General features: G+C 38.1%; 1 protein-coding gene across 1 annotated transcript in view; it reads right to left on the bottom strand.

Moving 5' to 3' along the window:
- Positions 1-27,845, bottom strand: part of ITGBL1 (integrin subunit beta like 1) — a 143,116-nt gene that overhangs the window by 75,794 nt on the left and 39,477 nt on the right. Inside the window, exons 3-4 of the mRNA XM_037378052.1 lie at positions 5,140-5,286; positions 1,304-1,426 (exon numbers count right to left, since the gene is read on the bottom strand). Coding sequence (XP_037233949.1) covers positions 1,304-1,426; positions 5,140-5,286 — 270 coding nt within the window. The remainder of the gene's footprint in view (positions 1-1,303; positions 1,427-5,139; positions 5,287-27,845) is intronic.

The raw sequence follows: 27,845 nt of genomic DNA, 5'->3' as shown, positions 1-27,845 counted from the left end.
ACATTCATAACCTATGTGTTTTAACTTTTCAGCTTACAATAACGTAACCAACCAAGTCAAGCGCACCATTAGTTTATACCTGATATTTACTTTAGAAGGCTCCAAACCTTCCATAGGTATCAGGGCTTTTATACTGATGAATCACAGACCTTATAGACTCAAAACTACCAACATTTTTTGTCCTTTTGTATCAGCATACTATGATTTCTGCATACATATAAAACTAGTATTTTACAGAGATGCAGCTGGTCTGTTCTAGAATACAACAATATTAGATGAAACAAGAGGAAATAAAAGCTAAGAAAAACCTAACAACATAAACCAGCAGCAAAACAGGTGGGGGAAATATGACAAAGAAGAAGAATTTACTGGAACTAAATAAATAGTAAATTTTTATCATATTTGGTAGCTTATTTGGTACCATGGTTACAAGGGAACAAATACAAATGTAATCATTGACACATAAAATTATTGCCTTTCACTCGTTTTATTTTAGGCAGTTACTGGAAATATTGTACTCTACTCCTGGATTTGGACTTCAGAAGACCATTCTGTTTGCTGTCATTTAAAATCTCTACCTAATCCTATGCAAACAAAAGTTCTTTTTGCCTTTGAAGGCACTTAAATATAATTTATGATGTTTTCTGTGTAAGCATAAAGACAGATGAAGCTATTTTACATAAGTACTGTCTCTATACACACATACAGAGCAAGGACTATTATCAAAGTATGAATAGTCTAAGAGCAGTTCTGAACCCTCCTGTAGGTATACAGACATAGTATGCATCTGTATAGCTTGAAAAATACTTGTAGCACCTTCCAGCTCAAGGACAAGCCTCCCTAGTAATATAGGCAACAGCATTTATAATGCCTACATTTATTCTTGTTTTTTAATTTGTTTCCCTGACAAAACTCTTAACAACCTATTTTTCTTTTGTTTTTTTTATGTATGTCCTCCATCTTTCTCTCATCTGTGCCACAAAGCATTCACATTTGTTATATTCTACCAAAGACATACACACTAAGCTATGAATTACTTTAGTGAATTACCTTGTATAATCCTCTTTGCTGTTATTTCAAAAGAAAATCCTGTCTCAGGATTTCTTCATTCTTTACCCTCCTGCTTAGCTCTTTTTTGCATCTGAAACTCCCACTTACAATTTGCAAACTAAATTCTTGCAGATATACTTTTATTTTAAGTCATACATTTGGTAAAGGCATTTGTAGGTTCACACAATTAAATGATTTTATAACAGCCTGTATTAATCTTCACCATTCTTCTTGTACTCGCTAAAATACATACCTGTACAAATCTCTTCTGTCTCATCATCTATGCATTCTCTGTCATCACATTCACAAAATTTACCATAGACCAGTCCATTTCCTTCTGAGTTTGCACATTTACACCTGCCACATTGACATGTGCCTGTAAACATTTAAGACAGTACTTAATGACTGCAGTTTATGGAAAGAGTTTCATTTGTCCATCAGAAGTGGTACATACTGTATTTTTGAGAAGGCTGAAATCTAAAGATCACCCACCCAAATAAAGACAGATGCAGAAACAATCTATATCAACAAAAAGCCCAATCTTAGCTGTAAATGGATACAACATTCAAGAGGTTCGTTTTTTAAAAAGAGCACCATATTTTCCTAAGTAAAATTCACTCCCGGAGTTGTCCGTCTGACTTCATACAACAGAGGTATGAAGTCAGCTTTTGAAATTACATCTTCTGCCTACTGAAAAGAGAAAATTTAACCTGGTCACCTTCTCCAGAATGAAGCCTGCTTTCAGCCCGTTTCACAGCCACGTTTCTTGAGATTAACAGGGCACGGCTACTGAGGACCTGAAAATGTGTTTGCCTAAGTTCACAAAGTTCCTTTGCACTCTAGCCTCTAATTCCTTTTCTACAATTATCACCTGAGGATTAAGATTTCATAAGTATAGCCTTGGAGAAAGAGCCAGGAATCAAAGGAAGGAAACATTGGTGAGGAACAGCTGCATGAAGATGTTATGATCAGATGTCAGGAAAAAAGGACTCAAGTTAGAAAGCAATTACCACAGTGATACATTAATTATACAACAGACAAGCTAATTGCAGAGAAATACATTCATGGCATTATTAAACCATAGGTATTATAATAGCATATCAATAATTTTACTGTGAAGTGCATGTTTTTCCAGTGGTACTGATTACTACATTGCATGTTATTTCATTCATTTGAAAAATTGTAGGAAGCTCTATAATAATATCTTGTTATTTCAGGACTTTGACCCAATCTAAGCTTTTAGGGCTCATTTTTCTTTGGTTTGTGGGTGATGCCTTAGAAAAGAGTAGATCTCGCAAGAACATTAAGAGTTATGATAAAGGCACTTGCTGGTTTGTCACAATTGAGATAGGGTTTATACCATGTCAGACCAGCAAGTGGTTTAAGAAGATCGGTATGCCTGAGATTCTCCCTCAGTGTAAGTACCCCAAGGACTCTCATACTTTGGAAGCGTAGAGCTGGTTTTTCTCACAACATAAACCACAAGAGCAACCTTTCTGACATAAGGAAAAGCCAGAGCACTCAGGCGGCAACGCAACAGATGAAAATGGGTTTGTAAACAGATTTCTCTTCAGTCACCTCTGGTCTGGTCACACATTTGCTTCTTTGTCTTTTGAGTAAGGTTATGCCTCACTTCAGTGGCTGCCTCTTACCATGACCCACCCTTCCAAACAGAAAAAGGTTGTTTTGTTGCTCCCAGTGAAAGCGGAATCCCTTTTCCCTCAGACAATCTATCTGACCTGGAATGCAGTTGCCAAGGCAAAGCAAGAAACAGCCTTCTCCACCTCCTGAGTATTTTGCAGTTTGGAACATAATGCATGACAACATACAATAACCATAAATAAACATATTAAGGAATTACACAGCAAAAAAGCAGAAATAATACAAAATCACAGTAGAAACAAAAGTATTGCCATTCCCGTCATATAAAACACCACTTTTCCCTACCTCTGTCACCTTTACTAAAATTCTCAAGGTAGGAACTTCGTGCAATACCATGTTAACTGGGGCCCTGTGGTCACTAAGTTTGCACAAGCTGTTTCAGCGTTCACTGGTGCCACTATGCCAGCAAGTATAGATTAAAAAAAAAAAAGGAACTTAATTCATAAGACCCATAGGCCTCACATTACATCCATATATATTTTAGAAAATATGGTTATTGACACAAAGTCCTCTAAAATATAATTTGAATGCTGATATTACAAACTAGTTTACAGAAACCATTTTACATTTCACCATTCCAAGTATAGTACAAATTTAACTAAATATATTAGTCCAAACAAAGAGCAGAAGAATGGGGCTCTGCAACATACATGGCCAGTCTAAAAAAAGTATAATTTACAAATGTTTGCAAGAGCTAATGTAATAAGATAATAACAATACAACTGATAATACAACATAAATAACCTACAGAATTAGAATTATTTGCTACAGTTACATGAAAAATAAATACAAATTAAAAAATTTGAGAAAGCTGTCTTATTTACAGGTAATTCTCAAACAGAAAAAAAATAAAAAAAAAAAGGTAAATTGATTCACAAACTGGGCATCTACAGAGGTCAGACAGACTGTGAATCACAGAAGTGCCTATTTCTTGCCATTGACTAGAGGTGGAAATTGCTCACACAGAGAATCTTGGTTTAGGTAGGATGCCCTAGTTGCTCTGACAAACTATTAGGAACAGTTGAGTCAGAAAAGTTAAATTTAAGTGGATCTTGATCGGTTCATAAAAACAATTCCAATAAATTGTTAGCTGTGTGACAGTGGAGGACTGGTTTTGCAATAGCTCATGCAGTCCCTTCCCATCTTTTCTTGGCAATTGAAAAACAGAGCTCAGACCCTAAAGGCAATGTTGGCAGTAGACTGAAAGGCAATCTCATCAAGACAAATTGCGTATGGCTACAGCCCATCAAAGTTACCCCATTTATTCTTCTCCTGATCTCACAAACACTCCCCTCTTAGCCACTTTTAGTGGTTGTTCAGCTATGTTGGTTTACCTGTGAAGACTCAGTGATAAACAGACTGGGGCCACCTATAGCCAAGAAAAGAAAGAGGGAAAAAAGGTCTTAACGTACTTGTTTAAGTACTTTGATCACAGTGAACTATGCTTATTTCTCATTTAGGTGTCTCATTTGTTAACAATCATGAGTTTCATAAAAAAACGTATCATTTAGTCAGTATGCTGTGTGCTTAAAATTTTATGCTAAATTGATTTCATATCTTGTGAGATCCTAGTCTCTCTCTGTAGCAAGTCCTACAAATCCTTTGGGTTCTTTGCTCATGTCAGCAACTGCCTTGTGAGAAATTTAGTTGTATGAAAGTGTATGGATCCAGAAAGAAATTAAAGGCCAGCATCAGTGAGCAGAAGTGAGGTTCTTGAAACTTTCTCTCACTTGGAGGTCAATGTAATGGAAAAACTGGAAGGCAGTTTCTGATCTCAAACCTTGGCTCGTAAGAAATGCCCTTCAAAATTTCACCATTCTGCAGTGAAGTGTTCTAAAAGGCTGTTTCTTTTTCCTCTGAGTTTTTTAAGGAAAGGACTTCCTATTTAAGTTAGGATGAGTAATAAAATTAGATAAGAGAAAAGAGAGTTACCAAATCAGAAAAGTGAAGATGGAAGCACCCCATTTAAAATGACTCAGCAGATCTTCCACAACTGTTTTAATAATGATTGTTACAGCTCAAAAGTGTCTCAAAAAATTATACAGCTTATAAATGTCCTGGAAAAAATATTTGTAAATTACATTTCTGCATGCTATAAGCAAAGCACAAACATAGAAAAAAAGACATCACTTCCTGTGTTAAACTCATTATCACAACCTTTTGGTGGACAAAATACATGATACAGCTGCAGTTTCATCAACCTAAAGTAGCTATGGATAAACTAGAGTACTAAAGGAGGCATTCTGAATCAGTGCAAACCATACACACAGGAACAGGCCTACAGGAAAATTAAGCATTTTAGTATACATGCAGTTATTCCTCAGTCTCTTGAAACAGTCTACAAAATTCCTAATTAGAAAAGAAATTACAGTGATTCTCAACACAGGGAGAACATCAAGCCTTCTAAAGCAACAAAAGACACCTTACCTGCACCAGAACAGATGATATCTTGAGAATTCTTGCACATTTCATTGCTTTTCTTCCGTGTAAGATTGCAAGTAGTTGGATACTGACAAGCTTCACCATACCAGCCTTCATCACATTTGCACTTCCCACAGTCACACTTCCCATGGCCTAGCAATGGAAGGAAAGAGTGTGTCAAGTCCTTTTTTCATTCAGAAAGTGATATTTTCTAATCCAGCTTTTAAAATAGATTCCATCAATTATAGTTTTAAATGAACATGATCAACAGATTCACTTAACGTAGCTCACGCAATAAAAATAGAAGTGAATAAATATGCCCTTAAACATAAGGAGACATCTGAAATCATTATGACTGAAATCTAACGTATGTAATTTTGGTAAGTCTATATATGAGTTCTTATTTTAAGGAATACAGAAAACATCCTGTATAAACAACGGGCTTTCTTACTACTTTCACCTCTTTCTCATACCAATATTTGTCTACTGTTAATTATTATTAACAAAACTCCAAGTGCACAGGTTCCATCCACCTCCTTGCCAGCTGTAGGCAAAGAACTGCTAGAAACTGTAGCCTGAGGATATAATGCACATAGGATTAGCTATTATGGTACAACCCATGAAAAGGAACGTGGAGAGGGCCAGCTACAGCAGCAAGCAGTATTTCCCTCATGCAACAACAGCTGCAGCTCCTACCTCTGCTGGGAGGTGCAAATCCTTCTTGCTGAAGCCTGCTCTGGCTACAGGTTCCTCCAGCCCTCTCCCACATACTTAAACTCTATTTGGCTCCTGCTTGCAAAACTGAATTTTGTCTTTAAATGTTGACACAATATTGACAACGTAGTATATTTTGATACTCACGGGACTATATTTACTTACGATTATTTGCCATGTGTGAAGTGTCTTAAAGAACCAATGCAGGTGCTCAATCTATTAGGACATATATATTCAACCTTCTGTTGGTTGTATAATACATTGCTTAAAATTTTTAATATACATGTAATATATCTCTGTGTGTATATATATACGCACTATTTGTGTATATATTTGTAATATATCTGATAGCATGAAGTATAAAAGTAATGAAAGTTTGTTTTTAAAAATTCTATAGTTTTCTTGAAAAATACCCAAACATGCAGATTAACTGACAATTTATACCATGTTGTACATTAAGTGTCATGTTCCACATTAAATTCCAGGTGCAAATTTCCATCACTTAGTTCTTCAGCATTCATTTACAATTCTAGGTAGTAAATGTGAAAAAAATTGCAAATCTTTCAAACTAGAATATTCAATTTTAAAATAAATACCATTTGTATATCTGATTGACAGAAAAAGATTCCCTTCCAATCACTAAATCTCAAAAATAGAATCTTATTGCAGTCTATTTTAAATGCATCTATTGCTTGCAGTTAGAGTCAACTGCCTGATAATACACACCCAGTCTTCTGCCAATAAAAAGGAATTTAAGTAACTATTGTAAATAGAAAATTCTAATGAGAAAAAGGAGTATCTTTTGCAGCTCAATAAAATTTTGTTTGCCTTCCAAGATGGTCCTAAGACAAGGTACAGTTCAACAGCTGAAAAAAAAAAAAAAGTTCAAAAATATATGAGATAATCATGTCATTTCTTGTTTTAAAACAGGAGCTACCACATTAAAAATTGCTGAACAACTTTCTGTTGGTAAAGGACAAAAAAAAAAGTAGGATAAAAATATATAATAAAAATATAATATATACTAAAAATTAAAACCAGAACAAGGATATATAATAAAAATAAATTTAAAAAACCTCTTGTGATTACTCAGTTTCACTGACAGGTGACAGCATAAGCCATTCTGGAAAATGGTGATAAGCCATAGGGTAGCTTAAAAAACCTAAAGACAATACATAACTATCTGCCTATATTTTCCCTTTCTTTCAGGAATTGCTTATCACAATGACTGTGCATTCTCCATGTTAGGCACTCTTGTGATTTAACAGTTTGACATCTAGTGGAGAAGAAAAGATGCTCTAATAAAAGGAGGACTGACTTTCCCACTCCCATGTCTAAATGACAGAGTAAGGCAGAAGCCACTGCTCGTTAGTACTGATGGTCCAGCAGCACTAAACTCTCTCAGAGATGCACTAATCTAACATACGGTGCATGAAGGACAAAAATAATTTCACTTATCATTCATACAGCCTGATTAAAGAAAGTGAGTAAAAGATTTCCATGAAGGCAGTTATACAGAGTAGTTTCTTGGCTTTATTTCACAAGAAAACATAAAAAAATGAAATTAGCTGAATTAAACAGAGAAATAACGGAAGATCTCTTGCATGCAACTGAAAGGAACTGTAAGGTACTTAACTAATATGATTTTTAAGAGTATACGAATGATTTTAACCTTGATCACACCCTTAAAGTATCCTAATTTTGCCAATTTAATATTTTTTTAATTGTAAAGCAATGGCAATATTCTGACCAAAAATTTTGGTGAGAGGACTATATTGAAGTGTAGAAGGCCATAAAACTGCCTGTGATAGCTTGTATAACTCACTGTATCTTCTCTGTCACACAGATGATGCAGTAGATCCACAAGTCAGTCTGACATACAATTCTCCTCTTGTTTACTTCCCACATTCACATGTAGCAATCTCATGGTAAAAATAGTGATATGATGAACTACAAACCAAGTATGTGATAAGGTGTAAGAAGATTAGAGTACGAAACTTTCTAATTGGTTTCAGATTCCTTTCAGAAAGGTTTGTGTAGGATCCCTTTTGTTGTATATAAATGTCTTTATTATTCAGAAATTATATATTATAAAATACTAACTAAGGAGTAAATAGAACTATGAAAACTGTGAGGTGATATTGTAACTTCTCAGAAAATAAATTCTTCCCATAAGGGGTAGCCCCAGATATCTGAGGATGTGACACATCACATAAGAGTGAGCTACAAGACCTTACTAAATAGTTGGTCAGGAAAGCTGTACCTCAGAGTAAATGATAACACATTCATTCAATTTTGTTTTAAATGTCTGTAACATGAATAAATGCTAAACATAAATAAATCAGAAATTAACTTTAAAAAAAACCAGAAAATAAGGGACATAATGTGACTCAAGGAAGTGCTAGAATTTGTTTAAGATTATGACTTGTGGCAGTGGGCTGTGAAAAACCTACCACTTCAAACACGTCGAAAAACCTTTTATAACAAAGGGCTCCATTTCCAACTAGATGAGCAGTCACCTCAGAGAGTGTATGTGGAGTCTGCAAAAACCTTGTAGGGTGGAAAATGAAACTAATATGCAAGGAAAACTGTCAGATGTCAGAAAATATAAGGAGAAAGTGAGAATAGAAAATGTTAGGCAGGGTCAGATCTTGCATAATTACAAGTACCAAAATGTACTTTCATCATCCATATAAAACGAAAACAGGAAAATGAGTGGCTTCACCAAGCAGCAAAGAGCAGTTAAGACTAAAGATATTTTACAGACAGTCCAAAATAAAATTACTATGTGGATGTTGACTACAGTGGCAAATGCAGTGTGGCTAATGATACAGGCTGTGGAAGTGAAAATTACTCATCTAAGATGAGAACAAAACAAAGACATAAAACTGTTTTTAAGGAAGTGTCTAGACTAGGAGGGCGAGGCCCCATAATCTCCACTCAAGAGTACTTAAAATACTTGTGCATGGAAGGCCACTTTAATAACAAAGACTTTTAATGAATCTATCAAGCGGGCAATCAAATACCTGAAAAATAAGCAAGCTAACTTTTTTTCCTTTAAGAAAAAGGGATGTACATGATCCAGGCAACATAAAAACAAGTGGCCCTGACCTCATAAGATGTGCAAGGATTTGAAACAAATTATGAAACATTGTATAGCTAGAGACAGTGAGGTAATGAAAAATGGAATATAATGAATAACAGCTTTATCCCAAAATAATACTATCATTATGCCAAATTAACCTGGCATCTATCTTCATAAGATAACCAGAATTTTAAGAAAAGGAACACAGGAAATCTAGTTAATATGATCATATATATTGCATAACATGTCACTTAGAAGAAAAAAAAATCTGGATAAGGTACTCCAGAAATGTAAAAGAATCACAGCTTGGTTTAAGGGAAGGAAAAAAACATTAGGACCAAAAGGGATATTACTGGGATAGATGATTACTGGTGGTGTTTCAAAGGAAGCTTTTGGAAGCAAATGTGTTTTACTGATACAAAAATTCAGAGTACGCTAACATTTCCCAGTGATGCAAACCCATAAGCCCTCAGTAGAAAGGTGAAGATGGAAAATACAGAAGACTGACCGTCTGAAGGACTGAAGTAATAAAAGTGGATTGAAAGTAGAAATACAAAGCACAGGGTCACACACCAGGGGCAAGAAAAGCATGCCATAGGCTATGGCCTCCCTAGCTGGAAAAAATAGCCTGAATGTACATATACGTATGTCAGCCCTGGAAAGATAGTGTGACTAAGTCTTTAGCTGAAAAGAGTCTGAGCTGTACCCTGTCACAGCACTATCAAAACTAGGCAGCTGCAACAAGGCTTTTACCACCCCATACCAGATAACTTCAATAAGTAGCTCCCACACCTTGCCCCAGTACAGCCACCAATCCCCCACAAGGTTTCAAAAGTTCATCTGCTGTCCATGCTGTTTCTTCATCCTCCTCAGGCCAGTCCACCCTGCTTCTTGTCTCTGCTGCATCCAGATTCTTCCTTCTCCAGGCTCCTCTTCCAGCCAGCCTCTCCTCATCCAGGCACCCTTCTTTTCCTGGGACCTCTCCTTCTCTCCCCTACATCCAGGGCACTCTCTCTCTCTCCTCCCTCTGCTTTTTCCCAGGTCTCTCTTCATTCAGTACCCCTCTTCCATACCCCTTAGAGCTATTTACTTAGCAGGAACCAGCCACAGCTGCACATTATCCACGTCACCCAACCTGCCACCCCTGCAGCCAGCCCACAGCTGTATATTATCAATGTTATTTAACCTGCCTTCATTCCTCTACAATTCCTCTACAGTTCATCTACAGTACCCGTTGAAGATATATCAGTAGGAACAGAAAAATGGCAGTAAACCTGCATTTGAAATGCTACACACAACGTATGTAAAATGGTCATGAGTCAAATTTATGCTGGAAAATTACCATTCGGTCTCTAAAACTCCAGAGAATGAGTCAAGTTTTGCAGGGAAAACACTTGAAGAATTTTAGTTACTTGCAAAGTTGCAATAGGCTAGGAACTAAAACATCTCATGATTCTAAGGGCATTCTACAAATTATTTTTCTACTAAATGTTTGCATACCTTTGCATACTCTTGCATGTCCAAGAGTAAAGACATAAAGGTAAAATCTCTGACAAAAGTTCTGAATCCACATCTGAACTGTATGTATTCAAAGGACCAACTTGGAAGCCTGATTTCACTGTGATCCAGCTGTAATCCATCAAGAGAGACAGGCACTTCCGCAGAGTGACTCAGGTCCTGTGTAGGCTGAATAGTCCTCAGAGGTTGGCTGCCTTTCTTCACTAAACTACTGGAAAGCATACAATGATTGAATAGGATACACACACTTAACTGGTGGAACTTTGGTGTATCACTAGACATGTATACATGCAAATAAGGATTCATTCATTTATTTTCTTTTGCTTCACTGATCTACACAATAATCTATGTCAGGTTTAAAATATTCTGAAGCACTTTGAATATAAAAGGAGGATATCAGCTTAAATATAGGTTAAACTCCATCACTTTATGAAAACAATTATATTACGTAATTATTGGGTAAACCAGAAACTGAATTTGAACATTGCTTCCATCTCTATGTGCCTACAGAAATTGTAGCACTGAGCAGTGCTATTCCTATTTCTGTGCTTCCCACTGGAAAAGATTCTCTTCACTTCATAGCAGTTTTGGCTGATTTTTTTGTTTCATACTAATGTTCACTATGGCTGAAAGCTCTGCTACATCCTAGTGGTTAAACATTCCATAGGCAATGCAAACAGTCAAAACAAATGACTTGGTTTATTACCTACTAAGAGCGTGCGTGAATATATATATGCATGTCTATGTGTTGTAATTATCTTTTCTACTGTGCAATGGTGGGACATAAAAATGCAGACCTTCAAAACACTTAGCAGAAAAGAAAAATAAGAAAAGACTGATCTTGAGGTTAAGAGCTCAAACTGACAGAAGGGTGACGGCATTCAACTCTTGGATCTTCCATTTTCTGGATAATCTCTGGCACAGGACAACAACACCAAGGCTCCAAGAAATGAGCTCAAATTATCTTCTTTATAAAGCTGAAAATGAACTTTGTCAGAGAATTTTTGGTAAGGACAAATTTCTTGGGGTTTGAGAGCTTTCAGATGTTATGCATGATGAAGGATAGCTAGTTTGAAAAACAAACACACACCAAAAAAAACCCACAAACCAACAAGGTAAAGTATCTTTGAAATTACATTCACCCTTTTTCTCAGTAAGGTGAAAAGAGCACTCCCTGTCTAGGGGCAATTGTGAAACTATAATCATATGCTTGTTAAACTGAAAGGACCAAGCTCTTAAAAAATTCTTGGCTCCTTAAGTCAACACGATTGGAGATACTGCCTTTGGTAAAATACCTGTGAATGTGTTTGTGCAGCATTAGTTATAGCACAGTAACTCTCACTGCAAACTAAGTCTCTTATTGGAGTACAAAGATCCAGGCTGTTTGACCAGACATTAAAATACACTCAGATGTCCTCACTGTCACTTATTTTTGATAACTAAACCCCAATTATTCTATGTAAGAACACAACTGAGGGCAGTCCTCATTTTAAAATGGGAATGGAATCAATTTGCTACAGACAGGTGAGAATTAGCATAAGAATTCCTCTCTATAGCATAAAGTCAGCCATCAGAAGGAAATCAGCAGCTGGTATGATAATTGAATTGGGCTCATTACTATTCATTTTTAGCAACCACTGAGTGATTCATGAAGTACTTTTCAAATCTAAAAAACACTTCATGAAATAGGTGAAGAAATATGAAGAATTCGTTATTATGGATTCCCTCTTTAAATTGGGATGTTAGCTAGGATAATTGGGTTATAAGAGTTGAAAATTTGGGGAAAGTAAAAATTAAAGCGTTGTTCTACCCTTTCAACCTAGACCAGCACAGTGAAGATGTTTGTAATAGTTCTTTCCAACTGCAGGACTTGCTTTCCTGCAGCTAATGAAGCAGGTTCTGTTACATTATACAAATGTAAAGCTAGTGAAAGTATTTCAGATTACACGAGGGTAAGATTAGCAAAATGGCCTATTCTGTTTAGCTGCATTTGAGATTCGCAATAACTATGCCTTGCATTTAGTTGAAGCATATTTCTGAATCTTTTTCAGAACTGTTGGAGTTGCAGTTTCTGAAAAACTTGTGGTTTCTGAAAAGTTGGTATTATTACCTTTTTTTCTATGTCAGTATGCTTGAAATGAATCTCTCTTTAAGGTTGGAGACTTGGTTGTTTATGCTGTGTTACTTCCGATGAAAGCCAGACATCTAGAGCCTATAGCATACCCTAGGGATTTTGTCCCTACTGAAATTAGGTTCAGCAATGCTGGGGTTTTCACAAAAATACTGGCTCTTCCTTCACATCACAATTACTTCCTTCTCTCTCTATGCTGATACTATGAGGCTAAACTAGAGATTGTTTAAAGGGACAGTTCTGAATTTAGAAAGACCTCAAAAAAAAAAAAGGGGGGGGGGGGGAAATTTGAGAAAAAACAGCTGCTTAATGGTAGTAGAACATTTCCAGCTAAATTTGCCACTGAAGCCCCTTTATCAACAAAACACAGCCCTAATAAGAACTGCATCAGAGATTTTCAAAGCAACAGAGTAAGTCCAGAGGCCTTTAGGGAGGAAAAGAAATTTAATCTTATTTATTTCTCAAAAGGTTATTAAAAACTAAAAAAAAAACCAACTTAGATGTTCTTACATTAAGCCCATTTCTCTGTGTTTATTTAGAGTATCCAGACCTTGAAGTATCCCAGAACAACAGATACAAACATTCAGCACTAGCATTTAGGCATCTTGAGAGAGTGACTGAGTCACTGTGACAAGAGCACACAGGATCTATTACATGGTTTGTCTCTCAGCACTCTTCAGTGACTGGATTCTCCCACTCCTCTAAGTCCATCTGAAATGGATTTTCAGAATTAAAACAAGAAGTGGTGACAAATAATCGTGATTTAGTTATTACTGGATGGACTTTAACAACAAAACCATCACATGGTGTTAAATCATAACTCAAACAGAGGTATGGATAAAAACAAGCCAAACTCCTGTATATACTTCTTAAGGAAAAGCCCTCTAGTAGATAAAGCAAAAAAAAAACCAACACCAAAACCAAACCAAAACACACACACACACACACACACACCCCCAAAATCCTATTGCACTTGTGCTACATGTTGCAGGGATTGTTTACCACATGTTTTAGTAAACAAATACTCAATAGTGTTCTAAAGAGAAAAAATCAATCAGAACCCACATTAAAATGTAAAAAAATATGCCAGTGGTGGGTGTGACTACTGATGTTATCTAATTTTCAGGTTATAAATCAACTAAGTGTAATGGATATTTCTGTTATACATGCTCTGCAATACTACTTCAGGCAATAACCTCTTTTGTTTCATGTTGACCTAAGGAACTTAATACTTTGGCGCATTCTGCATCACTTGAGTCAATGTGAATAACATAGTTTCAAAATCTTCTAAACATATCCTGAGTTTGATTCTAAAGTAAAGCGAATGAGTTTATTTTAAAGTAGTCACAAAATTTGGAGATTTGCAGAATTTAAGAAAACAAAGTTTGTGTAAGCATCATACATGATCTGTAAGTAATGTGGTCTCATTGGATACAAATTGTTATTTCACTAACAGAAATAAGAAAGTATGGATCAGATCAAACAATGCATTAAAATCAGTATCTTTAGAAATGGAAATAGACTAAAAAATTAAACTGAAATTAAAAAAAAATCAAAATGTGGCCCCCAGAAGGTATTATAGACATTAAAACTAATTAAAGAATATTGATAGAAAACTATTTCAGGAAGATAAAAACATCAGACCGTGTTTAAAGAATTAAAATTTTTACTTAATTTCTTTAAGTTGGGGGGTGGGGGGGGTGGGAGGGGAATAAAAGAAATACTCTTCACTGCTGAAACTACAGTTATCTTCCTCTATCTAAAGAAGTCATCATACATGATTTTACTTAGTCTTGAAATTTAAAACTACATTTACTGTCAATTGCAATTCCACTGCCAAGACTAGAATTTAAATTACAGTAATGCTTATAAAAGACTTTAATGACACATACTGGTCATAGGTTGGTTTTAATACACACTAATTCTGTATTTCAGAACTTCAGAACAACAATTTCTGAAAGAGGTCAGGGAGGACTTTTACTCTGTTACATGGTCCATCACCTTAATTTTTTAAATTTTTTTTCTCTCTCAGTGTTCTATGAAGTACTGAAGATCAGTCACAGCAAGAAACAGATGTAGGTGAGATTGTCTCCCGTGCTCTTAAAATTTCTCTGCACACAACTTTGTGTATCAGGTATTATGGTTGTGTAGCCCTTTCTACACCTCCATCCTGCTTCTGCTTAAACTCCAAAGAAGGCATTAGAAACCAAGCTTTTCAGCAAACAAATGAAAATTGTATAATATGGAATATTTCTTTTTTAAAATCAAAAGGTTTGAGTTGACTTAAAACATTGTTTTGGAAGTTCATCTCATGGCAAATTCTGAAATCTTTTTTGGGTTAATATTTAGAAAAAATAATGTGCAAGACATGAAAATTTCATGTTTTCATTCTTTCCACTTGCAACACAAGGTTTTAGCACTTTTATGTAATAGACAGTACTCTGAGGCCAAATTTTTTTTCATAGCTGAAGTCTCTTACATGAAGAGTACATAAGCCCCACATTTATATATGTAAAAAACTGCATGTTTTATTACTGCATATGTGTAATTAGTATAAATAAGTTTGTGTCTATGTACATACACATACTTTAAAAATCAAAGACAATATGCATTTTTCCTCTACCTGTATTAAAAAGGTACAAAATATAAGGAAAGAAATTATACCGGTAATTAGTAGCATTTCCTTTCTCCCCCCCTTGGCTATGAATTCAAATTCCCTGTAAAGTGAACAAAGTCAGTTGTAATAAAAATCAATTAGATACCGTGAATAATTAAAATCAAGGAAAGCAACACTCAGTTGAATCAGCTCCAGTTTGTTACCCCTGAGGTGGCACAAGTTGATATAATTTTAAATGTGATTCATGCTGTTTAGACAGATGATATAAATATCTCAGGGAGACAGAGAGAAATTAGTTTTATCCATCAAAACAGTCTAGACTCAAGGTTTCCATTAATAATTCAGTGGTTCTGTGAAAGATTCCTTACTTATTTTTAACCAAATGGTTTCTCATTTTTTTGAAGAACAAAAATAATCAACTTTTAAGTAGGAAGATCTTTTAATACACAGAGCAAGTATTCCTTGGCTTCTCTAGAAGGCCGCTTTTCAATATGTTGCTTTTCCAATGCAGACTTGTGTACAGATACTGCACACATCAAACAAAATTATAGCTGAGACATGAACAATTCCTTTTCATGAAATAACTTGCAGAGAAGGAAAAAAATACAAAGCTTCACATATTTAGCTATGTATGTAGACAACAAAACTTGTAGACACTCTAAAAACTTTTCTTGTGGAAAAGAATGATTTACAAACCCAGTGAGTTCATGTTTATATTACTATGCTCAAGAGCTGAAATGGCTGTTGTTAGGACTGTCATGGTTAACCCCAGCTGGCAGATCAGCCCCACACAGCCACTCACTCGCTCCCCCTGTGTAGGAGTGGGCAAGAGAATAGGAAGGGTAAAAGTGAGAAGACCCGTAGGTTGAGATAAAGGCATTTTAATAGCTAAAGCAAAAGCTGCGCATGCAAGCAAAGCAAAACAAGGAATTCATTCAGCACTTCCCATCAGAGGTTCAGCCACCTCCAGTAAAGCCGGACTCCATCACATGTAAGTTACTTGGGAAGACAAATCCCATCACTCCAAACATGCCCTCCTCCTCCTTCTTCCCCCAGCTTTATATGCAGAGCATGACATTATATGGTATGGGATACCCCTTGGGTCAGTTGGGACCAGTTGTCCTGGCTGTGTCCCCTCCCAGCTCCTTGTCGCCCACAGCCTGCTCACTGGAGGGGTGGCGTGAGGAGCAGAAAAGGCCTAAATGCTGCGCAAGTGCTGCTTTGCAGTAACAAAAACATCTCTGCATTATCAACACTGTTTTCATTAAGAATCAAAACATCGCCTGTACCAGCTACTATGAAGAAAATTAACTCTCCCAGCCAAAACCAGCACAACCCTGTTTCCTGAGTCTCAGCCAGTTTGGTGTATGCTCTGGGTTCACTAGCAAATGCTGCCCCAGATACCCTTCGCTGGCTCCTTCCATGGTTTGTGGTTGCACATGACCTTTGGGCTCCATAAGCCCAAAAGTGATGCTCCAAAAGTGACTGAAGGACAATTCCTGACTGCCTGTGAGCTGACGCTTGACTTCACCACCACTATCTCAAAAAGACCCACAAATGCTGCAGGGTTTTTATTTTCAAAAAAAGCAGCATATAATTTTCTTAACAACTGTACCCTCCAAAGGCCTGCCCCACAGCTGCTTCATTTAAGTCAAACCATCAAAGGACTTCTAGACTCCCATGGGCATGGGAAAGGAGCCCATGAAAACCTGTGGACGTCCACAGTTTCACCTCTTCAGCTGTCTGCCAATAAGTCTGGAAACCTTGGAAGCTGTGTTTGGATAGGAGCTCTCAAGGTTTCCATCTGTGGATGTTAGTCCCAAAGACAAAGGACTCCTAATGCTTCTGGTCTCAGATATCGATGGTGGTGACCTGAAAATCTAACATTTGGTGGTTATCATTTGAGAAAAGCTCTTTCACAAAGCTCTTTGAAAAGCACTTTGAGGGAAGCTTTTTCCTTTTGGATTCAACAAAAGTAAGGTTTCCAGTTAAATCCTGTTTCGTTCAAAAATTCCCTGCTATCCCCTCTGCCGGCAGTGCCAATGTGCTGGTCTACAGAGCTGCAGCCAGGTGGTGGTGCTACGGATATTGCCTCTATTCACCTAGTCAAATGCCATGCTTCCCTTTCCAGTGTCCTGTAGAGCTTTGAGAGTCTGCTCTGGTCAAGCATTGGTAACCATGCATACAGTAAAAGCCTCTGGGTTCTCCTCCCCTGCAATGTTTTTATTTCCTTCAGCAGTTTTGTGAGCCTGACAGGGCCCTGAGGGCACCAGCAGCCCTCCCTGTCCATGCCCAGCCTCCCAGGGCTGCCTCCACCCTGCCCATGGCCCAGGTCCCCATGTCAGTCACCTGGCCTGTCAGACCCCTGCCCTGTCAATACTGCAGCAGGCCCCGGTCTCCAGCTCCCCGCAGCCCTGCCCCACCTGGCCATGTCCCCCCACCCCAGCTCCCCGCAGCCCTGCCCTGCTGGGCCATGTCCCCCCACCCCAGCTCCCCGCAGCCCTGCCCCGCCGGGCCATGTCCCCCCACCCCAGCTCCCCGCAGCCCTGCCCCGCCGGGCCATGTCCCCCCACCCCAGCTCCCCGCAGCCCTGCCCTGCTGGGCCATGTCCCCCCACCCCAGCTCCCCGCAGCCCTGCCCCACCTGGCCATGTCCCCCCACCCCAGCTCCCCGCAGCCCTGCCCCGCCGGGCCATGTCCCCCCACCCCAGCTCCCCGCAGCCCTGCCCCACCTGGCCATGTCCCCCCACCCCAGCTCCCCGCAGCCCTGCCCCGCCGGGCCATGTCCCCCCACCCCAGCTCCCCGCAGCCCTGCCCTGCTGGGCCATGTCCCCCCACCCCAGCTCCCCGCAGCCCTGCCCCGCCGGGCCATGTCCCCCCACCCCAGCTCCCCGCAGCCCTGCCCTGCTGGGCCATGTCCCCCCACCCCAGCTCCCCGCAGCCCTGCCCCGCCTGGCCATGTGCCCTGCACCCCAGCTCCCCGCAGCCCTGCCCCGCCGGGCCATGTCCCCCCCACCCCAGCTCCCCGCAGCCCTGCCCCGCCTGGCCATGTGCCCTGCACCCCAGCTCCCCGCAGCCCTGCCCCGCCGGGCCATGTCCCCCCACCCCAGCTCCCCGCAGCCCTGCCCCGCCGGGCCATGTCCCCCCACCCCAGCTCCCCGCAGCCCTGCCCCGCCGGGCCATGTCCCCCCACCCCAGCTCCCCGCAGCCCTGCCCCGCCGGGCCATGTGCCCCCTGAGCCGGGCCCACCGTCGGGCCCGCATCCAGCTCATCCTCAGGGAGGTGCCCAGGGCTGATGGCTGGGGCTGCCCCGGTGCTCCTCACATTTCTTCAAGACAGAGCTGTCGCAGAGAGTGCAAACCGCCTGCTGAGGGAATTGTCCATGTAACATCAGCAAGCACTCACTGCAATGAGGTCAGGGTTTCTAAACCCTCGATCCTAGAAGACATTTTGTGGGAAGTGCTGCTTTTAGTTTATCACTGGGTACTGAAGGAAGAGAGCATTAATGGGACATTTGTAGCTAAACCTTAAAAGCTTAGTTACTAAACTGAAGAGTTAGCTAAAGATCATATGGCTAAAATATATCCAGTTAAGTATAAACTAACTTCAAAAGTTACCAGTGTATCAGCTCAATGGAAAAAAAAAATAACCAGAAAGTTATTTAGGGGTAAAATTATGTTATACACATTACACATTCAAAATGAGTGCAGCTGGTACTGCAGACTAAATAGAGCACAGACTGATACCATGAACTTTACTTTCAGGACAGGGTGAGCCCAGATTAGCAGTAGCAACATTCGATTTGCCACATAGGAAATATGTGGCCAGGCTCACCCGCAGTGCCTGGCCAGTGTGCCGCCTGAGTGTCTTAAAGTTCTCCTGTGAACATCCTTTTGCTTGACAGTCAAAATGACCCACAGTGTCACTTCTACGAAAATCCTGTAAGAGGTCTGAAGGCTGTAACGCTGGTGAACCTCAGCACAGAGAGGATCCAGGCAGCCTGCTGTGCCCTGATTAGAGGTCCATCTGATGCTGCACAACTGAATGTTGTCAGCCTCTGAAGAGACATAAGATTATCTGTGCTGTCCCCTTCTTCCTTCTTGTGTAATTTCCAGTAAAAGGTATCTTAAACAATACCTTATGGAGTCGGAGTGCCTTTCTTACTGCGATACGTAACAAACTCTAGCACAGGTTATAATTCTCTGTAGCCTTCTCCAAAAAACCCCAGACCTTCTACAATTTGCTGGTTAGCAGTGCTCAAACAAGCTCACAGTAAACATGCCAGTACATAAATATTACATGAAACAAGTCAGCTAGGTAAGACAGCTCCAGAGAGTACAAAAATAAGCCCTAGATATTATTTACAGCAACAGCATGGTAAACCCAATGCCCAAAAGGTCAAAATGACAAGCCTGGCACAATCTGTACACGAGCTGCACACAGGAGAACCTATGCCCAGTTCAAGCCAACTCACTGCACAAAGCCTCTTTGATGACCATACAGCCACCATTGAGTCAGAAGTTAATAAGTTCATGCTACATCTCCTTCGAATAGTGAGCTGACGGGGAGAGAAGGGGACACATTCATAAAACAACTACGAGCCTCCCAAATTGACTACACTTCAGTGAAATTTAGTAGTATCATGAAAACTCATCATTACTCAGTAACCATGCTTGAGGAATGACAGACTGGTGATCCAAGGACTTTTTTCAAACCAAGCAACTCCTAGAAGACGTACTGTCTTATCTGAAATAATGAAATTTAGTGTTATCTATCGATGATAGATTAATTTTTAATATTTGTTATCAAAGTTGTGTATATGCTTTACAAAACATAAATTACAACCATTGTAAGTACAGTTATTTAATTGGAATGGATGACAATTTTATTTCATGGTCTTTTTACGTATGTAGCAAATTAAGGGATGTACTTGGCACATTTTTTTCAAAGCTTTTGTTAAAAAGCTTAGTTTAAAATAAATTCTTTGTGTGTGTGCTTTGCACAGCAGCATCTCAACAAGAAAGCATAAACAAAGTTAATGAGTTTCCTCAGATTTAAATAAAAAATATATTTTTCAGTCCTTTGATTAAACAGGGAAGTTGTCTAGTAATTTATGAATCCCTAAGCCAAATTCATAAATACCATCAACTGTTTCCTTGAGATTTGTGTCTTGAAGGAAATCAGGTTCCTTACTCTTCAAAACAATGCAGATGTGCACTTGACACAGAAAATATAAATGGGAAACAACAGTTCCATAGCTTGTCACAGCATAGATTTAAATTGTTAAATACCAGCTGGGAATCCCTGAAATTGAGTCACTAACCTCCCCAACACTTTTGTTAGTATAAGGGGGAAACTCATTACAAAAAGAAGAGTTGTATAAAACCAGAGTATTCAAGCATGTGTTAGCTTGCAGTAACATTTAAAAATAAACTGAGCATTGCATACAATTTCAATAACCCTTTATTGGGGAGGGGCACAGGGGACAACACGGATGGACACAGATGGACCACAGGGACGGATGACACAGGTGCATTAAAATCTCATTTTAGAAAGTTTTGAAAATATCTGACCACCAAGGACATATAAGAGGGCCATACCCTGGCATTCCAATGAAGTGCATGGGTCAAAAGTGAAATATAATTCTGAGCACATTAAGTTGTGTCCACATTTATCCACTCTTTTGAGCAGTGCCAAATGTTAAATAAAGGCTTCTTGAAATTTATTTTGGCTATACTCTTCCCCCATTGTACTGCTACATATTAGGATTTTCTTCCCTTGCTTTTTAAACATTAATCATCTCAATACTCTCTAATTTTTTCCCTATGCTTGTAGAAAAAATAAACATTTGTGAACTTTTAACCTGTTCAGAGACTGTGGGGTTCTTTATAAGCTTTAAGAAGAATCTAAAGTTCAGGAAAATATAGATGGATCCTGTTTCCTAGAACATGCCTCAGGTTGACAGTTTCTACAGTCCAGCCAAACCTCCTGCAGCACCCCGTTTTTATCACAGTCTCCAAAATACAGTCTTGCCAATTTACCAGGTTATGCACTGGCTTCTTACTGAAACTAAAATAGACTTTACCTTCCAAAACATCCTGTATGGTATTTGGGAAATTTTATCCCTAACCTAACAGAGATGGAAGGCTAAAATATATTGCAACTACAGTCAGTCTTCAAAAAAGGTCAGCTCTGGATCAATAGCATCCTGGCTTCTGAAAATGTTCTAAATCCAGTGACTTGATTCAGTCAGGAGACCTCAGGAAGGGGAGTAACAGGATGATCGGTGAAGGAGTAAAGTATTCAAAACAGGATTCCTTAGCAAACCATTGCATCTTCTTTGCAAATAGGGAGACTGGCAGGGAGAAGGACAGGGAGGAGATGAAGAAAAAAAACTCTGTTACTTTTCTGCAGATATACATTTAGAGAGGATTACAAAAGCACTTTAGATTAGCCTGGTATCTGAGTATTATTAATTCTTACAAGGCCCTTCAATTCTTCCCATGGAAAAGAATGCACTTGAGCTCCTTGGTTAAGTTAAAAGCTGGATCACCCTAAGCTTGTCTATAGTCAAAGGGAGGGAGAGGTGGCTCCAGCAAGTGGGTTGGTTTGATTCAGATCTCAAGTAGGCCTGCTTATTTCTGGGAGTAAAAAAGTCTATACCAGGATGTACATTATTCTTGCTTTACAGACTACAGAGCCCCAGATATATTTCCAGCTAACATGTTATCCTTTTCAGAAAACTCATCTATTTTGTCTAATATATATTAGAACCTGATTTCTTCAGTTGCCTTCTGTGAAAACTTTACATACAATCCATAGCCCCTCACAGATCTGCACAGCAGAGTCTGAAACCAATGTAAACATTTCAGGAAGATGGATAGGCTCCTATACTTAAGTTTGTCAGGTACATTGCTAGAATTGAGTGGGTGAATATGCTCAGACCTTTCTGTAAAAGGCATGGTCAAACAATGTAGGGGCAGGCAAAGTAATGCACAGCTTTTGCAGAGTAGGCATTATTATATTATTTATTCTTTATGTCAGATAACTTAAAAAGCAAAATGAAAAACTACTTGCCCAGAGATACAGTGAGAAAATAGCTGGCAGGTGGGAACTATCGCAGGCCTCCAACTGCGATAGTACGCACAGATTACCATCCTTTTAAACAAAGAGTAATCAGCACAGTATTATACATTTTTAAAATACCAGAGACTGCAATTCATGGCAAACTGAAATGAATGCTATTTTTATTCCTTAGTTTGAAATAAATCACAGAAATATCTGAAACTAGAAGAACATAATGGATAAAAGGTGAACAGATTGTTTTCTTTGATTTTAAAACATTGTTTCAGATTCCTAGTGTAATAAGATTATTTCTAGGTGTGGGTGGTATAATTGAACTAATCAGCCCCTTTATGTTATTCTCTTTGATGTACATTTAAATTTAGCACTGATTAAGTAATGAATTTAGGGAAAAAAATAAATCAATCCAAACAATTGAACAACATTTTCCATTCCTGATGAAGTATGAAGCAGAGGGCGAAATAAATCTCAAAGTTCTCAAATAATTTCAGGTGAAGTCCTGAATTATTTTAATTTCAGGTATTTATATATTTCCACTGCCACATAATCTACTACTAGGTGTTTTGTAGACATTTACATTCACAATGTCCAAAAATCATGGGGAATAAAAAATCACCCATGCTTTACAGATAGGGAATAAAACATACTGGAAAACATGTAAGACAAGTGAGTTTAGCTAATGTTCCCAAGGTGTTCATGTGGCAGAGTGATACAGGCTCTGTCTTTACACTCAGGTCATGTCAATCAGTGGTCTTGTCCCTACATTTTGCACTGTGCACTTCCTTCTTAGATTAGGTAGCTGGGAAGGAATGGAAGACAACATACAGAATGAATCCTGTAAGCAAAGAAGGAAACAGAAGAGACTGGGCTGCTGAAGTCAATGGCAAAACTCACATTGATTTTTCACATGTCTGGTTTCAATCCCAAGTCTAATCATTCTGCTTTATGACACGGAAGTCCTCTCATCTAATGAAATGATCAGGGGATCTTCAAAAGCTCAATCACAGCAGCAGAAAGGAAGGATGCTCTAACAAAGGCTGTTGGTTAGCTTTTGTTAACGAATCTTTCACACAGACAGGCAAAAGACAGATTCTCTGTCAGCTTTCAAAAGAAAAATTTCTGAAGAACTTTGGTGGCAAGAAACCAAAAAAGAAGAGCAAACCCCCCCTCCTATAAATTAGGAATTCAGTAAACAAGACTCTTATTGTTCTTCTAAGTCTGAATCTGAGACAAAGATGATGAACCTTTTAAAGGAGACAATAGAAAAAAAGGAGTCAGTTAAAGAAGTTTCACCAAGCTGGCTTGATAACAGAAAAGTTTTTTGGTTTTGGTTTTTTTTTTCCCCTAGGTCTTCTCTTACTTGTACACTTTAGAATCATTTTGAGGGGGAGGATGGGGGTGGAAAGTCTAGAAAAATGAAAAGAAGCCAATAAGGAAAGTTCAGCAATCAAAGATAAAAACAAGGCATTTCTGCTTCTAACTCAGACACACTAATAGGAGCTCTAACACAACGTGTATTGCACTCATAATTCCTCTGTTCATGCTGGTTATTCATGCCTTTTCAAGCATGACATAATCACAAACCCATCTAGTTACAGCAAGACCTTGGCTAGTCAGAGAATTAAATGGTTATTAACAGAATTTAAGAAAAGACAAAAAGAAAATAACTAACTTGTAAAAAGAACCTACTAGATTCACAGAATATAAGAATAATGCAATTAATCATTGTTAAAATAGTGCCTTGAAAGACAAAAACATCTCCATATTCCCCTGTTCTGCCTTTTGGTAGCATAGCTTTGTTTCACAAAGTTTTTCCAATGTGTAACCCTAGCTAGCTTTCATACTCTGTGGAAAATCAATTATCACAGACATTAATAATGTCTGGTTCTTATGGGCATGTTAGTTGTTCTAAGAAGTAGATCAGTTTGACAGATAGATTAGACAAGGTCAACAAATTCATGCCAACACTCTGAAACCTATGAATATGGGTAAGTGTAAGACTAACGATAGCTTAGACCAACAAATGTAAGTGAATGACCGATCAACACAACTACTTTGCAAATGGTACTTAAAATATTAAAATCTAAGAGGAACATATTTCTCCTTAAGTAAATATCCTTAATCAATACTCCCCAGGGCGGGGGGTGGGGTGGGGTGGTGGAAGATAAAAGTATAAGTTGAAAGGGGATCACATAGTATTGGAGAGGAGCAGAAGGGATAGGAAATGGGTAAAAACGTCTGAATTGCTTTAAGTGCATAAGAACTATGGCTTTAGGGGTAGGCAGAGGACAGTATTAAATACAACATGTGTAGGGAACCTGGAAGCAAACGAAGTAGAAATGAAAAAGTCTGTTGGAGTGAACAAAGAAACTAAGGAAAGAAAAAGGAGGCACAGATGAGTAGAAAGGTCTGGGCTACAATATGGACCACAGGGAACAAAACCGCAGGACTACAGCAAGGATTCAGAACAAGCAAAGGACGGAAAATGACAAGCAAAGGTGAGAAAATATAGACAGTTTTTAAAACATATACTCAAAATGGAGAAGGGAGTGAAAGGAGAAAGAAAGCAGTGACATGGAGAGGAAAATGCAAACAAAAAGAAAAAAAAAAGTATAAAAAAATATCTTGCCAGAAAGTGTTAACATTGTCAGTCAAAAGGATGAGATGTGATCACATTTAGAATCAATTCTGGCCTTGCAGAAGAAATTCCTGAATAGAATGTAATTTCCCTAAAGGAAATGCCTTTATAATAATAAGAATTAACAAATCAATAGAAGAAATGTTTAATTTTCTTGCCATTAGTTCAAATTCATGTTCACTACAAAGAATGTCTGAATGACAATCATTAAGCAAAGCAGAATCTCATTTATATTACAGTTGCCAATCAAAGCTACAAAGCTACAAAATTTATACAACAGGGATCTTTGGTAGATACCTATAGTATAGCAGTCCACAAGAGAAAACCAAGTTAGATCATAGTGGAATACAGGAAGTCTTATTCTTTAATTGAATGTAGATTAGTCAAACATTCTCTGTTACAAACATTTTGAAGTAAAGGTATCTGCAATAAAGTGTGACGCTTTTGAAAAAGGTGTAGCTTAATGAATTCATTATGATCACTGCTTGGTTTAATCCCAATTACACAGTGGATATTTTTTTAACTCTTGAAAAGGCTTTAAGATCAGACAAACAGAACATATAAATTATCACAGTTTCTGATTTCTTCTATACAGCCCACACAAATGCATATACAATATTCTCCCATGCAAATACACTTTTCTCCCAATGCAAATACACTTTTCTCCCATCTAGAATGACTGATTACTTGCTGGTTTGTTTGTGTAGTTTCAGGAATACCCTGAAGGATGTCTTCCTGAGACCCCTCCAGATCCTCAAAACCTATAATCCTTTCTTGTTCATTTCAGCGTCCACAGCATGGAACAGAGCAGAAGCAAACACTGAACCTACTCAAAATGTTAGCTAAATTCTTTTTCTACATCCGCACCCCTCCCAGTGTCATATCCTTTGAATGCAGGTGCTAATTTTCAGAAGCCAAATTGCATGCATTACAAAGCAATTGTAATTTTTTTTAATTCCTACTGAAATCAATGGTCTATAGATATGCTTAGTACATCCTAGTAAAAAGCCCCCAAAAATGTTGGCTTTTTTTTCCCACATGGAGCTGACAGCCTACAGAAGCAGCAGGGTTTACATATTGTAGGCATGAATTATTGGTTAGAGAAAGAAGTTTATATTCATTTTAGAACTACATCACAGTCAAACTGCATTGGAAGCAATTTAGCATTCTTACTAGTTAATCTGCCAGATCTTTGCAAGTTACATTTTAAGTGCTATGTTGGTAGGCACACTTTGCCTAGAAACAAGTGCCAGTTTTTATTCCATTTCCACTGTACACAATAGAGGTCCATAAATTGCTTCAGGTGCTAAGCATTCAAGAATTATAGCTGCTGCTCAGGATGTATCTAGTCATAAAATCTCTTGCACACAAATACCGTACATAATCTCTTAGACGAAAAACCTAGACGAACACGTCTAAAGATAAACATGTAAGGGGTAAGGGCTGTTGGTTTATTTAGGGTTATTGGTTCCAAATGCCTGTGGTTTTCCAAAGGAATAGTTACATTACACGTTAGCAAAAATACTTTTATAAACACATATTTAGAATTAAAAGACAATATGCTATCATACCTAGATGCCAAGGAGACTGTAACAAAATTATTTTTAAAGTCACACAGTAAGGTAAAAAATGAGTAATACAGAAGTATTGTAGGGAGCTAACCAAGTACAAATATTTATTGGAGAGTTAGAAGGTAAATCTTGGTGAAAATAGTGTTGCTAGCAGAGACCAAAAAACTTCACTATGGAAAGCACCAGCAGAAAGAGCATTCATTAATAAAGTCAGAGTCTATTGATCATAAACATAAGTGTTTATTACTCTTCAAGTAAAATCTGCTTCATGATATTGTTTTATAACAGAAATAAAAATAATAATTTCCCATATTACTAAAGCTGGTCATGTAAATAAAGATAAACACTAGCAGGGAGAGTACACAATTTCCCACTTAGCACTTTTATATATGCATCTCCATGGACGTCGAAAAGAAGGAACAGTATATAGACACTTTAATGAAAGAGCCAAATGCTATGCATTGCTTTCTGGCATTGTACAATTCAAAAAAGTTGCCTGACAGTTTTCTCAATGCTTTTTGAGACAGCTCCTTTCCGCATACAGATATGTACACACACACACACACACACATATATATATAAAATATAGCTACATATATACCTAGAAAAGTAAATACCTTAATTAGCACAAAAAATGTATACACTCTTTGGGGCAGGTATTGCAAGATGGATAGAACAAGATCATAACTAAAACAGAAGGTGAAGAAAAGGTTACTGCTGTACATGCTGCCATAAGATGTAGAAATAATTTTTTTAAACATGCAGTAAAAATTTATTAGAAAAGTAAGCATCCACCACACGTCAATAACAGGAAAAGCAGAGAAAATTAGCAGGTCTGTTTTAAACAGTTTTGCTATGGGAAGTGGGTATTTTTTTTAAGTACAAATCATCAAATGCTAGCAACTAGATTTCAAGGAAGGCAATTAGATCAAACTGGGGTTTGTTCTTTTTCTTTGCACACTCTCTTTTTCAATCTTTCACTTTCGTAAAGTTTTTTCTTAAACTAGCTTTTCTTCCAAAGAAAATTCAGAGATCAAATACTAATGACAACAGGCTTTTATTATGCATACTTTTTTACTGATTGATTGGATATATGAAGCAAAGCATCGTCTCTTCCTTTTTCACACAGAATGGCAGCCTTGGAAGAGGCATGTGATTTTGTTAACTTGCATTTTATACAAATTTTTCTGCCTCTACACTCTCCAAAACAGAATTCCATCAAAACCTCATGTATTTCTGATCTTTGGTTAGGCCTGACCATTAGCAGGATGTTCCACATCAAGGATAATTGCTTGAATTGGAAATGCTGCCTGTTTCAGGGACACACATGTAGCACATGCCTGAAACAGGGAACAA

The sequence above is a fragment of the Falco rusticolus genome, chromosome 2, assembly GCF_015220075.1.
Source record: "Falco rusticolus isolate bFalRus1 chromosome 2, bFalRus1.pri, whole genome shotgun sequence".
Lineage (NCBI taxonomy): Eukaryota > Metazoa > Chordata > Aves > Falconiformes > Falconidae > Falco > Falco rusticolus.
The sequence above is the reverse complement of the archived record's forward strand: the minus strand, read 5'-3'. Positions and strand labels throughout refer to the sequence as shown.